Source organism: Ostrea edulis, chromosome 4 (assembly GCF_947568905.1).
Source record: "Ostrea edulis chromosome 4, xbOstEdul1.1, whole genome shotgun sequence".
Classification (NCBI taxonomy): Eukaryota; Metazoa; Mollusca; class Bivalvia; order Ostreida; family Ostreidae; genus Ostrea; species Ostrea edulis.
Window position 1 is genome coordinate 88602046 of NC_079167.1, and position 16803 is coordinate 88618848.

General features: G+C 35.6%; 2 protein-coding genes across 4 annotated transcripts in view; one reads left to right on the forward strand and one right to left on the reverse strand.

The window, feature by feature from the left end:
* The window catches only part of LOC125668265 (calcium uniporter protein, mitochondrial-like), a 34571-nt gene extending 30447 nt beyond the window's left edge, over positions 1 to 4124 (forward strand). The window contains exon 7 of the mRNA XM_048902157.2: positions 1470 to 4124. Coding sequence (XP_048758114.2) covers positions 1470 to 1670 — 201 coding nt within the window. The 3' untranslated portion in view covers positions 1671 to 4124. The remainder of the gene's footprint in view (positions 1 to 1469) is intronic.
* A 5291-nt stretch (positions 4125 to 9415) lies between these two features.
* On the reverse strand, positions 9416 to 14336 carry LOC125668269 (ER lumen protein-retaining receptor 2). Of its 3 annotated transcripts, none has more exons than XM_048902169.2 (4): positions 14140 to 14336; positions 12828 to 13087; positions 12172 to 12424; positions 9416 to 10812 (listed from the first exon to the last, which is right to left on the reverse strand). In XM_048902169.2, the coding sequence occupies exons 1-4, from the start codon at positions 14228 to 14230 to the stop codon at positions 10778 to 10780; spliced, it is 639 nt and encodes a 212-aa protein (XP_048758126.1). In that variant the 5' UTR covers positions 14231 to 14336; the 3' UTR covers positions 9416 to 10777. The 3 variants fall into 3 exon arrangements, with proteins under 3 accessions (XP_048758126.1, XP_056020133.1, XP_056020132.1); XM_056164158.1 differs by lacking the exon at positions 9416 to 10812 and adding an exon at positions 11749 to 11824 and having other exon boundaries at positions 14140 to 14317; XM_056164157.1 differs by lacking the exon at positions 9416 to 10812 and having other exon boundaries at positions 11893 to 12424; positions 14140 to 14326.
* Positions 14337 to 16803: the final 2467 nt, after the last annotated feature.

Sequence of the window (16803 nt, forward strand, 5' to 3'; positions counted from 1 at the left end):
TATTTTTTTATGTATTGTTTTTAAATATAAACTAGATTTAAGTACTAAAATATCATATGATTGTCCTATTCATTACGTTGAATAGAACAGCCAATGCACCCTTTGACCTTGATAATGCTTTTGTCATGATTACACAGACAGGTGGTACTAAAAAACTGGATCGAACTAGTTTGCAAGAAACATGCATTCATTGTCACAGATGAAAGCAATGTCAATTTCATAAGAAATATAAGAGAAAAGATTTAGTGAATGTAAATAAAAGATTGTTAACATTACGACCTTCAACATTATGGTCTTCAAAAGAACCAAAATGGTACAATATGGCAAAGTGATAAATAGGCATCCATTTGTAATTTAGATTCAAGTTTGTTTATACCATGGTCCCCAGGCTCAGGATAGGGCCACAAGAGGTATTAAATAAGATTTAAAATAAAATCTCAAGAACTTCAAGGTTGCGATTTTTTAAATCAATATGTAAACATTCTCATGTAGTGAAGATTCAAATTTGTCCAGGGTGGGGTCCTGATAGGGATTTTACAAAGGAATATATATGCATACTCTTTGAAAATATTCTCAAGAACAAGGATACACCCTGTTAAATTACAATGGAAACAATTGGACACTTGGGTAAAGAAATGGGCCATAACGGGTTTTAATTTCTACATCAGACTAAATGGGAAAACTTACTCAAAAATTTTTCTTCTAAAAAACCACAGTAGTACAATTTCATAATCTGATATGTAAGTATCCTCATGTCGTATAGATTAAAGTTAGTTCTCACTCCTCGCCCAATATAATCCCTGCAATAGCATTTAATGTATTCAAGGAGGAATGCTACACCAGATAAATTTGATATGGATGAAAAGTAGAGGATATATACAGCAATATTTTGAAATTGAAAATTTTCAAATTTACTTTACTTACTTATAATTTAGTCAAAAAATGCAGTTTTAGTAGAAATCAATCCTGTTGGACTTGAACCTCCCATGGGGATCTGGGTTAGAATAGGTAATCAGTACCCCCTTGTCGTAAGAGGCAACTAAATGGGGCGGTCCTTCGTATGAGACGGCAAAAACCGAGGTCCCGTGTCACAGCAGGTGTGGCACGATAAAGATCCCTCCCTGCTCAATGGCCATAAGCGGCGAGCACAGACCTAAATTTTGCAGCCCTTCACCGGCAGTGGTGACGTCTCCATATGAGTGAAATACTCTCGAGAGGGACGTTAAACAATATTCAATCAATCAATGGACTTGAACCCGCGATCTACAGTTTTGCAGTCGACATGCTAACCTCCTGAGCTACTCAATTAAGCAATTAAAACTGAAAAGACTAGACTGATATTGCTGAAATTTATATGTATATTCATGTGTAAAAAGGAAGTCAGCCATAATGAATATGTAGAGTACCTCCTTAATTGTAGGAGTTAATTGTCTAGTTGTCAATTGTAGAATAACAATATTTGATTGTAGGAGTACAATTTTGTGGAAGTAAAAGATCGCCAGCATCTATTATCTGTACATGACAACGCAAAGAAGGAAGGGCTGGACGTACTGAAATATAATGAGCTGAAGGACACCGTGGCCAAGCTCGAGTATGACCTCAAACGATTGAAAGACCCACTCCAGCTTCACGTCCCCATGCTGAATCCCTCCAAAGACCTGCAGGAATGAACATTAAAGTCTGAAGGCTAGGAGAATGTATGATTAGATTGGGTAATGATTTAGTCTGTTCAAATGAATACATATATAGATATATTCTATACTGTCAATATGATATCTTTGAAGTCTATTCAAGTTTTTGCTCCCTTTATGCTTGCAAAATTATAAAAATCTTTGAGCCTTTTTTTTTTTTAAATTAGAACTTTTTGATATATTAAGACTTTCAATGTGTGAAGAAATGAACATGTGTATATTTAAGTTAAGATTTATTTATAGAAAACAAATTTTGATCTATGTGTACCTGCTGATAAGAGCTGTAGCTCACCATGTCGCTGAACAGACGAGATCCCAATATAGGTCCTACACCACCATAAAGTAGAAGCTCATTTTGTAGGCATGATAGATTTGAATAAGTAGAGGCAGCAAAATATCAATAAGGTCAACAAACCTGTTGCTGTTTATGTAGGAGATCTGATTATGCAGAAAGTAAATAAGAAAGCACAGCAATATTATTTGTCTGATAAAAGAAAACGGAGTGGTAAAATATTGTGAAATTTCTGAATATGAAAAATTAAGATGACAACTGTCATGGTCAACATGGAGTTACCATAAAATTAATGTTGCTTTTTGGATAAAACGAGAAACAGTAATACTGAGTATGGTTTCCTAGTCAGTTTTGGTCAGTTCTACAGCTTATGGCAAGAGAAAGTAACCCTGTGAAGAGAAGGTTAATAAAACTCTTGACATGTGATAAAACTGTGATTCCTTCTGGGCCAGTCCGTGTCGCATCAGATTTCGAGAAGTTTTCGTCCTCCCCTGATGGTCACTGGTTGTTGGTAGTTGTCTGTGATGAATTTAATGTTTCAGTGTTTGTTCTTGATCACGATGACTATATATCTGCATTAGTGTAGTCCTTTCAGAGGCTTTGACATTTTGATGTCTGTAGGAAGAGTTCAGTTGTATGCATTTCTGAAAGTTGAACATTATTGCAGCTGTAGAAAATGGTTCAAGATATAATGGATCAATAAGGTAAAAAAAAAAAACCCATCCTATTAAATGCATTGAAAGCAAAAAATGCCACAAACAAACACGGATAATGCTGATAATTTGAAGCTTTGGTTTATTGGTTTTTCAAGTCATTTACGCACACTAAGGGTGATTTTCCATTAATATTGCCTTGCCAGCAGTGTTTCTTTACTTTACCGTAATTGCTAAATGGCAACATATTTTTCGTTTTTGGGTAAGAGGGTAACACCAGAATTGGACTATTATTAAACCAAGATTCACCCCATCCATAGAGACATGTAATTCACTATAACAAAACGTGCATATCAGATATATATACCTCGCTGACGATAGTCTGCAGACTTTCTGTAGTTTTGTTATATATAAGTAATTCATAAATGTCTACTTACTTCCTGTATTATCAATCAAAATTTGCTGTTCTCTTTCACGCAAACATTTTTTTTTATTACTTTGCTGCTATATTATATAGCATTTAGTAAACCCCCATTTTGCACTCCCCTAACAATTATTGAAATCTGTCTTGTACTACCATTCCTGAACACATGCTTACTGCCTTGTCCAAAACACATCCTTATCTCAAGTTTTTTGCAAAGTTGATAAAAGAAGCTGACATTGAACTTAATGTACTTATAGCTCTCTATAGAATATTATATAATTATATGGTATGATTTATATGATGAAGCTGTATAATTTGTAGACAAATACAAGATGTAATCAATTTGGGGATTTTTTACTCCAGCCATTTTGTGATGAGCACACTTTGTGTGACAGGTAGTGCTATATGTATCAAACGAATTCAACATGTTTATGTTTAAATTTTTCCAGCTTTGTTTATTTAATGCTTAAGCTTGTATGTTGCATAGTTACAGTGTCATTGATCAAAATTTGACAGATTTTTTTTTAAATTTTGACATGAGAAGTAAATTCGGGTTAGTGAACAAAATGAATTCAACAGTGCAAAGCATAACTGCTAGATACTGTTTACCGTATGTTCATTATCTGCACGGTAGTGTATGGGTACCGCACAATGTGATATATACCAAGATATTTTTCTACACCCCTCATAGACAGTAAATTGTAGATCCTCCCCCAATAGAAGAAAAATATGTAAATCTGAATGTTAAGGTATGTAGGATTACCCGGTTTATTTTTAGCTGTACTCTACACTTGTAGCTTTCCTTTGACCAATACCTTTTGTTATTATTATTTATTTTCTTTCATTCCACCTGTGACCTTTCGAGGACATACCCGTGTTAATGATTTTATTTCTTTAGATATTTATGCACCTGATTCCTTACAGTTGTCTTCTGACGGTTTTGTGGGGGTATTTATAGAATGTTTCTTTATATATATATATACACACTTATGTCTCTATTATTCATCCTCCATGTGTTAGTATCAGTTACATTGACTTTTTATATTAAAAAAATAATGGAATAATGGAATTTTGTTTTTATTTTTCTCAAAGCGTATCAAATGGACAACTTCTTTTAACAAAGACATTGCTTTCAGTTTTAGAGATGCAGCCGTTTTGTAATTGGAATTTAATGGCTAATGCAATGGTAAAATGGGGAGATATAAAAGTGTCAGAGCATGCCCGGTGTGTAATATGTAACACTGTACATTGTGGTGTTGTAGAAGTACCGTATAAGGCCAATTCAACTTAATTGATAGATTATCATCCCCGCCTGCCCCTCAAAAATTGACCCGCCCCGAATTTGTTTAATTTGTGAAACTTGTGATTTATGGAATATTTTCATGTCCGACTCTGGTATTTACAGTTCTTGTTTATATTTCCGGTATAGCAACATAAAAAGCCACGTGAAGAAAATAGATCTATATGGTTTTCTTAATTTCTCGCATTTTTACAGGCGTAAATCTTGAAGAAGTTAGGTATATTTCTGTTTGACATTAAAGCTTAACCTAGAATTCGTCTGTGAAAATAGCATAGATTGATATCCACCTGGCATTAAATGATGCGAATCTGTTGAAAAAAAATCATTTGTCTTTAATATTTTTCTCAGAAAATAAAAATTAAAAAATAAAATCCTCCCACCCACCCCATAATTTTTGCTGACCCAGGATGATAATCTACTAATTAAGTTGAATTGGCCTAATGGGTATTTTCTGCAGTTTGGGAATTTTTGCAATTTGATCCGTAAACGGTAGCAAATTATATTCTGTGTTTCTAATTTCTGCTGTTGCAGTATATCTGTATGTACCTATGAACGTGTATAACTGTATAGATATGTATTTTGCAATAGTAATTTTTGTGGATTTTTCCTATCCCCAAAAAAATGGACAACCGCAGAAAATACTCATTATACATCATCACACACAAATGTGTCCAATGGAAAAATTGGTGAACAAGCACAGTGCAGGTAATACTGACAATGAGAGCATCTTCTGTCTGAAGATTTGAGGTTGCAAATACTAGTTTAATTGTTGACTAAGCAGGGTATTGTGGTACATTCGTAACTGTAGAGGAAATATGTACGAACTATGTACAATGTCCTTTCCTGGAAGAGGGCCATATTTTGGATTTGTCTGTCATCCAATTCATAGGCTGATTGATCATGACTAGTATTAATATTTCATGTCGAAATGTCTGAAGAACCCTTTGTCAACAAACCTCATAGAAAGCTTGGTCATGATGTGTAAATGACACGCATTGATTTTCATGTCAAAAAGTCAAAGGTAACGGGATTTAATTCTAGCATGCACATGGCAAACGATAACTCTGGCGGCCTTCAAACTTCATAGGCAAGTTGGTAACAACTGGTAGATGCATATCCTTTATAGATTTTTAGGTCTAAAGACTTAGCACGCAAACAGATTCAGTACATGTCCAATCGCTAATTGACTTTATTCTGATAGTAATGAATCTGCATGTGCAGGTTGTCATGACTTCAATCTGCATGAGGTCAAAGGTCACATGGCTTTCTATCAAGCATAAAATAACTGCTACTGAATGTCACTTGGCTTCTTAAATGCATACAGCAACTTTTGTCTGACCTAAAAACTTTTCACTAAGTTAAGTCATCAAACTTCTTGATTATCACTTGCAGATGGTCCCTGTTAGATTTCTTGTTTTCAAAACATGGATCTCAATTTGGGGAAAGGGCAACATATAGGTTTTTCAAACATGTCTTAATTTTCACCATGAAAATGAGCCATGTATGCAGTCCAAGGACATATTCTTTTAATCCTTGTAAGAATTTAAAGTGGCCAGCCAGTACAGAATTAATGAACAAATGTGAAAATCAGACACTCTCAAGAAGCATGCTCAATGTATACTCATGTCCTTTTACAAGAGATAAAAAATTCTTTCAGCCTTTTAAACATATTGCATGTCACATGGTCATAAAAGGGCATAGAAGTTCTATCCCAGTCAGAAATCTGCAAGTGAAAGATAACAGAGAATTTCTTGATCTCATGAAGTCATAAGATTATTTGTGAAACAGCCATAGGCTTAGACTTGTAAAAAATTCATTGCTCATGATTTGTTAAATCACTTTTCACTGGTGAAAATTTTCTTGTAGACATACATTAAGTAGGCTAAAATACTGACAAGTCAGATATAGGGCATTGTAATGGTGCCTGATGGATGGACAAATGAAAATCTTCCCTTGGAAACGTATTATGTAATAGAATGGTCTGATGGACTGAAGGAGTCTTTCTCTGCCTATATAAAAGTAATGTAAATACTCTCACGTAATCTCAAGTTATTTCATGTCATAAAAAGTGCTATTGTCTTATAAAGATTAAAAGTTCCAAATCTTGTAATTCCTGAAGAACATTAAAGCCAATTAATCTGAAAATGAGAAGGGTTCTTGTTCTTTCTAATTCAATCATTACCTTTCAATTCTTTGAAAATCTTCTCAAGTAATCTTAAGTTAAATTATCATGTGAAACAGGAAGTGCTATGATCATAATATAAAAAAATTCAAGTCCTATAACTCTGTAATTACAAAGAGGTCTTCTCTGCCTAAATGAAGTTATCAGTTAAAAACATTTATGAAAATTTTGAAAGTCATTTCATGTGTCATAGCGTACTGATGCATGGACAGAGTGATTACTATAGGTCACCCGCCGTATGGTGGGACTCTTACAATGCCAATCTCAAAATAAAATTTTCCACATCTACTGATTAGAATAGTGTACATGAGTAATCTTTTTTTTTTAATATAAGACTTCCCAATCTAAAAATATGATGTATGCCATCAACTATTAAACATGGATAATTTTTAGGCAACAAATTATTTGTTGTCAGGAAGATTGTCATCAAGCCTATAATCCGATGTTATGTAGCTGCATGTCTATAGCCAAAACACTTCATCTGATTTAAAACTTAATTGATACCCGGGTAGAGAGTAGATCAAATTTTTAAAAATCCAGACTAGGATAGTTTGACACTGAAGAGGCCTTGTATTCTGCTCTACAAATTACGAGAGAGAGAAGAATGTTACAAGACTAAAGAGAGAGAGGAATGTTACAAGATTAAAGAGAGAGAAGAGTGTTACAAGACTAAATGCTAGAAATTAGGACTAGAGAGAAGAGTGTTACAAGACTAAATGCTAGAAAGGACTAGGGAGAAGAGTGTTACAAGACTAAATGCTAGAAAGGACTAGAGAGAAGAGTGTTACAAGACTAAATGCTAGAAAGGACTAGAGAGAAGAATGTTACAAGACTAAATGCTAGAAAGGACTAGGGAGAAGAATGTTACAAGACTAAATGCTAGAAAGGACTTCAGATGTTCACTTAAAAGATCTGCTTTCATATCTTGTACATATTGCCCTGTAGACCAGATGTTTAGTCCTTGGTTAATTGTACACCTGCTGTGCACTACAGAAGCCCCCCCTTTTACTGGCACTATAACCTTTTCACTATAATGAAAGCATTGCATATCAGCCTCCATGTATGACATTGAACTGCCATGCAGTCATTTTCCGACTAAAATGACTGACCATAACTACAATATCCCCTCTCCCACCTATCTTAAATCTTTGTGAGGGATGCGTCATTGAATTGAAACTTTTCTGTCATACACCCGCGTCATTTCATAAGAGGCCCATGGACAACATTGCTCACCTGAGCCATCATGTTTTGTTTTGAACAAATTTTATTGATCAAATCAAAAGGATAATGGGAACAAGTTTTAAATAACAACTTACAAGTCCCTTTATGGTGCAAGTCCTTCTCCTGAGCCATCTTGACCCTGCCATTGTTCAAGATCACAAAGGTAAAGACCCAATTTTAAGTTAACGCCCCCAAATTTTACCTGTATCCTGATCAATTGTAAGCCGCCTGTCAATCAAACATTTAACAATAGACCTCAGGTGGAGTTACCTGTAGAAACTGTGTCCACAACTATTTTGTTGTATTTCAATTGTTTTTAAAAAGACCACTGAACAATGCAATTTTGATATAATCACAATTTCCCCCTCTATATACATGTATTATGTAAATTACACAATCAGAAAACGAATAATTTGCACATTAATTTCTAAAACTTGTAACTTATTGAAATAATTTGTTATCAATTCATGATAACTCTATATTTATAACAGAAATTATTCTTTGAGTCAATGACTGAGAGAAAGAGGGGGTGGGTGTAGACTGTGTGTCAGCTACCCTTAGGAACACAAGCATTATTCAAACACTATGACCACAGAAACTCTGCAGAGGGCCCTGAGTGAGACATGTCCTGTGTATATCAAAAGTATACACTACACCCTAATGTCTTGGCCAGGTAAATAACAAAGACCATAGACAAGCTCCACCCACATCCAGTGATCCGTGAAGAAACCATTCGGCGTTTTGGTTGAGTCTTTAAACTCCAAAGTTCAACGTCTTGCCATAAAGAATTTATGTACAAAATATGAAAGCCCTAGCTTAGATAGTTAAGGAGATATTAAATAGGTCAAGTTTTTCTCAAAGCAGGTCAAATTATGTCACGTCTTGCCATAAAGAATCTCTATACAAATATGAAAGCTCTACCTAGAATAGTTCCTAATATACTTAATAGGTTATGTTTTGTTAAAAGTAGGTCAAACTCAGAGTTCAAGGTCAAAGGGCATGAAATGTCTTGTCATAAGAAATTTATGAACAAGATATGGAAGATCTACCTTAGATAGTTCAGGACATATTGAATAGATAAGATTTTTTATAATTATTAGTAGGTCAAACTTTCAGGTCAAGGTCACATACACCTTTGGATCACATGAAAGATCTTGCCGCAAGGAATGTATATACAAAATATGTAAACCCCAGCTTAGTTCATGGGATATTTTTAAAGATAATTTCCTCTATATATCAGCATATGAAACTTTGATCCCCTATTGTGGCCCCATCCTATCCCCAGCGGCCATGATTTGAACTCGATTCTGCTCTATGTCAGGAAGCTTTTATAGATCCCATCCTTTATTTGCATTTTGTGATTATCTCCCCTTTGAAAAGAACATGGTCCTTCATTTGAACAAATCTGAATCCCTTTCACCTAGGGATGCTTTTTGCAAAGTTTGGTTGAAATTGGCTTTCTAGTTCTGGAGAAGATTTTTAAAAATTTGTCAAGTGTATTTTTGCTATTTCACTATTATCTTCCCTAGAAGAGTGTTGCCCTTCATTTGAATGTGGTTTTGGAAAAGAAGTTGAAAATGTGAAAAGTTTAGACGAACAATGGGTGATCAGAAAAGCCTGAGCTAAATAGAAAAAACAACAACAACAACCCAACAATTTTCCAATTTTATCCATTTCATTTTCATTCATAAAACAAAGAAAATTAAAAGAGCAAAACATATCTGTCTGTCGACATTACAGTTGTTCACTGCATAACATGTGAACAAGACACAGCACTTCCTATCCGATGGTTACTGCAGACAAACACAGTTCACAGGCTTTCATGTTCTCTACACAGCACTTCCTATCCAATGGTTACTACAGACAAACACAGTTCACAGGCTTTCATGTTCTCTAGTACATGTACCTAAATGCAAAGCTTATTTACAAAAATACAAAGACAGACTCATAAATAATGTCCGATCCAGATTCACTTTTTTTGGGTATGGTATGTTACTTGTGAAAGCAATACTGTCAAATTTCTCAATCACCCGTAGCATAACTGTAGTCAACATGTAGCAAGTGATGAATCAACGGGATATAATGCTGTCTTCTAGTCCATTTTAACACACTGATTTCAAATTCAGGTGTATTACTATAATTATGAAATAAATATGGTTTTACAATGTCTTTCACTAAATTCCCACAAAATAAATATACTATGGCATGTTGCAATTCCTTTTACACAAACTTCTGCAGTTACATCGTAGGAAACAAAGTCTATAACACAAATACTGGGATCTTTTTCTAAGATTCAACAAGATGATTTGGAGACGATCCATTTCAGGTACTGATAAAATCTATTTCATTTTTGCGCTTCCATAATTTAGTCTAAAACACTTTGAATTAGTGTTCCATAAACCAGAAATCACCTGCATAGATAAGGATTCCTCGGCATGTTAAATATAGGAAGAAAACACACAATGTACATACTTTTTTCTTCAAGATTAAAAAACGCACCAAAAACAGATAGAAAAAACCTTCACCAATAATGGAGAGAACTTCAAAGTGACTTTCTCTTTCAACATTGTGCTTTAAAAGTCTATAAATTCTAATGTTGGAAAAAGCATTAAGAAAGTGCATCTTGACTAGGTTAACTTGGCAAATTATGGGATTTCTCCAAAAAACAAAACCACATAGAATTTTTTGAATACATGTACATGTATTTAGCTACTTCAACATTTCCTTAAACATTACACATTTACAACTATTACACCCATTTAACCAACACTCGCATACTAGTACACATGTTTAATGATGTATGAAAACCTATGCAATACACATACTAAGCTTTCAGTGCAGTTAATGCCAAATATATATGTCTACTTTTCACATTCTTATAACTTAAAATCAGTCTGGACATCCAAGGAATTTTTGACAAATGTGGCATGGTCTTCTGTCACAAAGTGTCCAGTTTCCTGTCTCCCACATGATGACCAACCTACGATTTATATCCTGAGCTCTTGCTAAATCAATTAAGCTGGTAATGATATTTTCTTTCCTTTCAGCACTGAAAATAGAAATAGATATATAATGGACATTCTCAGTTTCAATTTCATTAGTTATAAAATCTTTGAAAATCATATTTTTTAAAAAAGTTATGTGAAGTGTGGTTTGAGACATCCAATCTTTCAGGGATAATGTCTTAATTTGTAAATATTAATTTATATGAAGTGTGGTTTGAGACATCCAATCTTTCAGGGATAATGTCATAATTTGTAAATATTAATTTATATGAAGTGTGCTTTGAGACATCCAATCTTTCAGGGATAATGTCTTAAGTATTCCATACAAAAGGAATTTGATAAAAATACATATCTAAATAATAATGCATTTTGAAAGTTATTAAAAGTAAATAGATAACAAAAATTACTATTGCATACATTATCAAACTTTCATTTTATTGTAAGTAGACATTTCCATTTTTTTCTTCTTCTCTTACTAGTTAACACAAATGTTAAGTACACCTTATCTATAAAAAAAATTAAAAATTGGTAAAAGTGATTTGCCCTTAGAATATTACAATTTTACATTTTGCTACCCCCTAAAATGATCTGTTTTCCCAAGTTTCCTACCCAAATGTCAAAATGTGTTTTGCAAAAGGGAAACAAAAAATATACTACAGGACTTAAAACATGTAGCAAAAAAGAGAAAGGAAAGAAAATACTGCGTCAGATATCACCAAAGCTGTATGGATTAATACAAAAATCAAGGAAACAACATAAATTCCCACACCATTCTGCTCGCAACATCTGCTTTACATTCTTATCCTTGGAAAATAAAAATATATAGGAGATATTCACACGATTTCTTTGTGCATCTAGAGAGCTTTTGGTTATTATTGTACCCCTGTTAAATTCTAGCGAATGTAAACCAGCTGTTCTTTTTCAAATCATGCACAAAAGACCATGATAAACTATATACACACAAGAAATGGTGTGAGTACCTGGTCTACACTTCCAAAAGGGGAGGCGAATCCTTGAATACGATCTCATTATTTGTAAACAGAAGGGAGCCCTTTCCTGAAAGTCACAAAAGTACTTTACTTACCTTTATACATAGATACAAACTCTATCTCTTTCTTCAATACTTTTTCTTTGTGTTTATTGCATCATACTTATGCTATTTAATTTGATCATATGTTTAGAATTTTACAAAATTTTGAATAGCATTTATAAATTTGTGGTATTCAAGAATGTTGTAACACAAAATAGACATGTCCTTCCGAATATTTTAGAGCACATACATTGTTATTGTTGTACATGGTGTATGCAGTTTATTTGAACAAATACATAAAATTTTGGGGGTGATAAATATGAAAGAGAAGCAGATAAAATGAAAAATGCATGGCTCACAAAACAGCACTTACCCTTAGTTATATACAGGTAGAAGAAATCACAGTACAATATGGTCTGCACAACCCCAGCTACAACTGCAATCAGGTCAAAGAAGCCCTCGAAGTAGTATCGGTAGATCCAGTTCAGGAGGTACAGGGCCCTGTAGGAGCCGAGGGCAAACAGGTAGTGGCTGGTGATGGTCTCGGCCTCGCCCGTCTTACTGACCATGAACAGCTGAGGAAGAATGGCCACTGACTCTAGGTAGATTGAGAAGGTCCACAGGATCTGTATAATATTCATTAGGAAATATTTACAACTGACATCCAATAGTTAGGATCATCTATTTTCCTAGCACACAAGTATTAATAGCTAAAGATCTAAACTGGATATTATAATACATGAACCTTAAGTAAAGCCTTCATTATCTACTTTGATGGATATAGGTTCAGTTGTTCTGTAAGCTTCAGAGAGCTGCAGCCATCACATTTTACAAACTAATAACTATGCTTTGTAGCATACACTGATATGAAACATTGCCATGAATTCATTTTGTATTGATTTTTAATGCACAAATGGAAAACCACAACAGCTGTAATTGTAGCGTTAACCCAAATGCACAGATTTGTTTCTCACTGATTCAGAATGGAAATACTATATACGCTAACAGCATGATATCACAGAATCATACCTCAAGGGGAGCAAATTCATGGTTGACAAGGAATGACAGACCTCCAACTGGTACAACCAAGAACTCGATCCGGAAGGTATCATGGTTACTGTCATAAGTGGCCTTGAACTTGTGGTACATCAGAAACAAAGTGAAGTATGAAGCAGTTATGAAGAAAACCTTCATACAGGTGTTATAGATTGATACAAAAGATGTAAATAGATCTAGGTATCTTGTAGTGAACACTAGGGCAAACAAAATCTGACTCTTCCCCGATATTCCTACAAAGAAAAGATACAAAACTTAAATAGTATTCAATACAGATTACAGGGAAATTGAGTCTTTTATAAAACAGCTAACTTTTCTTATCAATGAAGTTGGTACATGTGCACTTCTTTTCAACTTAAAGCTGTTTAACATTAACTTTGTATTTTTAAAGACAGTACTTGTTGAAATCATGATTTACTAATGCCCAAATTGTGTTCCAGTTGTAGATCAATGAAAACCAATAAAAACAGGCAACATATCATGAAGAGACTTGGTTTTGTGTATATCATGTCTTAACTATCACCTCATTCTCAAAACTATATTACTGAATGAACGGTTCATGCATGCAAGAACCACACAATGCTCAGTATTTTACCACCCTGAAAAGGCTATGGTAAATGTGAAATGCCCCCATGAACTTTTTCTCAGCTATCACATACACCTTTGACTTTATGCCTTAAGAGTTTTACAATGGGTAACAGGTTTCTTCCTTTAACAACGGTTTGGAATACATGGCATAACAGATGGCAACATTGATCCCCATTTCTGCCAAATAATTTGGTATATTTGGTGAACCAAATGTAGAGTCTGCTGTTATCGACGGAAAATTTCCATGTAACCAGGATTGTCTTTATTTCCAGAAAAGACTATATATACACTTAAAGGCAGTAGGTAATCAATGTAATGCATACTGTATAGGCCTACCACTGAACCGTCCCAACTCGGGTCCATTTACATTAAATTAGGAACCATGAGCGCCTGGCAACACATTATATCTAAAGGCATATATGGTCTTAAAATTAATACTAATCGCGGCAGATTTATTACCATAATCTGTGTAACAAATCTATAGACGATGTGGCCAAACGCATATGTCATGAGTTACCAAATCAATTAACACTCTCTACAAAACACATATCTGAGTTTGTTTTCAATGAATGCATATGGCATTTCAAAACATTAATAAATGTAGCACAGTGCACTGTATGTTTCCGTCATATATCATGGAGTCATGGCTCCTGAATTTTGACGTTTTGAATGCCTATCTCGACGAAAACCAACTCACCTGCCACGGAACGGGTTTTCCACATCTTAATTAGCAATATAATAATTGCCAATAAATGGGACATATCCCCAATCAACCTGAAAATATTCATTTTGTACGAGTATCTGCAAGTCACCGGCCTCTATGCAGTGTTTACACGTTTCAACAACTATGGCGAATGCGACGTGGCCCGAATTGCTTTGTGGGTAATTTTGAGCAAACCGATCCCGATCTATAAACTTCCGGGTGTTACGTATTTTTACATAACAGATTGTATATTAATGAATTACTTCACAATATGAAATTCACCAAGAAAATCAGTGCACATACAAATCATAATAGATGAAAATATATTTATTGCTTATGCATGAATACAATGCTGTTAATCCGATAATCTTCTTGTATGGTACTTCACCACTTAAAGTGTATTTTCGTACCGTGTGGTGCAAGGACGTCTTATGTGATTAAAATAAAAAGTTACAAGTGCATTTAAAAGTTTAAAATCCAGGTTGTCAATGGTCGGATACTGATGGACTGGATCTGGCACTTGAAGCTGTCTAAGTCAGTGGCGTAGCTTCCATTGAGGCAACCGAGGCAGCTGCCTCGGTAAAAAAAACCCACCACCTTTTACATTGTTAAAATGTCGATAGCTTCTGGGGGGCTGTGCCCCCCAGACCCCCTGCCTCGGTAATATTCAAACCCAAGCTACGCCTATGTAAGTATGTTGCATTGACAGCCTCAGATGGTAAAGAGTTCCATCTGGAAAAACGATTTCTGGTAAACTGTAGTCCTGGCATACGGCACAAGGAAGGTGATGTTGTTCCCTCTTGGAGAAATGGTTGGCATCAGGAGTGTAAATGGAATGCCAATCAGCTGATACACAATCCGGTACATCATAATACTCCTGGCCTGGGCTCTGTGCTCCTGTAGTAAGGGCCAGTTGAGGTGCTGGATCATATTGGAGACACTGCTGGTTGTCCTAAAATCATTCATTACCATTCTGGCAGCTCTCCTCTGTACCATCTAAATCTTGTTGATATTTTCTGCCGTATGCGGGTCCCAGATAACACTTGCATACAGTATTCCAGCAAGGGACGGACTAATGTCTTATAGCATAGGGTTTTGGTTTCACGTCAATGCTGTAGATCCCTCTGAGACACAATCTGGTAGGTCATTAATAAACAACAGGAACAGCTATGGTCCAACCACACTACCCTAGGGGACTCCTGATAGTACTGGGTCTGTAGGTGATGTAACGCCCTCCAGTAACACTTGTTGGGTCCGTCGCACAAGGAAGTCTTTGATCCATTGCAGATGACTGTGTCTAACCCCATCGTAGTCTAACTTATACAGAAGACGCTTGTGAGGAACTTTGTCGAAGGCCTTTAAAAAGTCTAGTAAGATGACGTCAGCTTGGCCTTTGGAGTCGATGTTATATTAAGCTAAGTCCTGGATGGTAAGTATTAGTTGACTCTCACAAGAACGCTTCTTACGAAAACCATGCTGGGTATCATGGAGTATGTTGTTCCAAGTGTCACATGATGTTACTGCACATAATATGCTCCAGCATCTTGCATGTGACAGATGTTAAACTGACCGGACGATAATTTTCCGCTTTATTCTTCTCCCCTTTTTTGTAAATAGGTACCACATTTGCTGTCTTCCAGTCTACTGGGATAGATGCTTGGTTTAGAGATGTCTGGAAGAGAACCTGAAACATTCCAGAGCAATCTCATCAGAAAACTCTTTCAGTAACCTACAGGCAACTCCATCTACGCCAGTTGCCTTGTGGATCTGGAGGTTGGAGAGCAACTTCCTCACAACTTCGAGTCCAATTGTTATGGACGGCATGTCATCATAAGGGCTGCGACCTTTGTCTGGGATGATATCTGTTCGCTCGTCTTTGCTGGATCTCCATACTCCATGAGACCGATGAAAACTGTTTGTTGAGGATGTTGGCCTTCCTGCTACTGTCTGAGTGGGCCATTCCAGTAGAATCCTTCAGTGGTGCTACTCCTGTGGTATCAGATTTCATGCCCTTGATAAAACTCCAGAATCGTTTAGGATTTTATGTTGCATCTGGGCTGATCATGTTCTTTATGTATGTGTCATATGCTGCCTTACATGCTGATCTTGACTCCTTCTTCAAACGATGGTATCTCTGGATGTCCTTGTCATTTTTGGTTTGCCTCGCTTTCCAGAAGCTGCACTTCTTTTTTCGGGTGACCCTCTTTATGCTTCGATTAACCCATGGTTGCGAGTATCTTGGTGACGACATCTTAGATGGAACGTGCTGGTCTTGTAATCCAAGTAAGCGTTTTGATATAGGCCCAGATATCTTCTACAGGGTTGGTGTTGTTAAACCCTGCCAGGAACTTGTTGGTCAGGATGCGACACTCCTCTTTCATGGTTATCAGATCAGCCCTATTCCATAGATGGATTTTGTGTTGTACAGGCCTTGAACGTCTGACTGAGGCAGAGGATGTAACAAGTACAATATCATGGTCGCCAACACCTGGGGCTGGTCTGCATTTGTCTACCAGAGATGACCTATACATTTTGACGTGAAAAAACCCCAACTGCACAATAACTGATTCGAACTAAATTCTACCCGAAAATATTTGAATATATAAAAGTAATTCAAATAAAGTTAGAGATATTACGGCATGTAGAAAGACGATACGT

Bases quoted from the DNA above. Each gene is read 5' to 3' on its own strand.
- LOC125668269 (XM_056164157.1), bottom strand. From the start codon at position 14,230: ATGAATATTTTCAGGTTGATTGGGGATATGTCCCATTTATTGGCAATT. The intron at 13,088-14,139 runs GTGAGTTGGTTT...TTTTCTTTGTAG, and splicing joins GAAAACCCGTTCCGTGGCAG to GAATATCGGGGAAGAGTCAG. The intron at 12,425-12,827 runs GTATGATTCTGT...AATATTATACAG, and splicing joins ATGAATTTGCTCCCCTTGAG to ATCCTGTGGACCTTCTCAAT.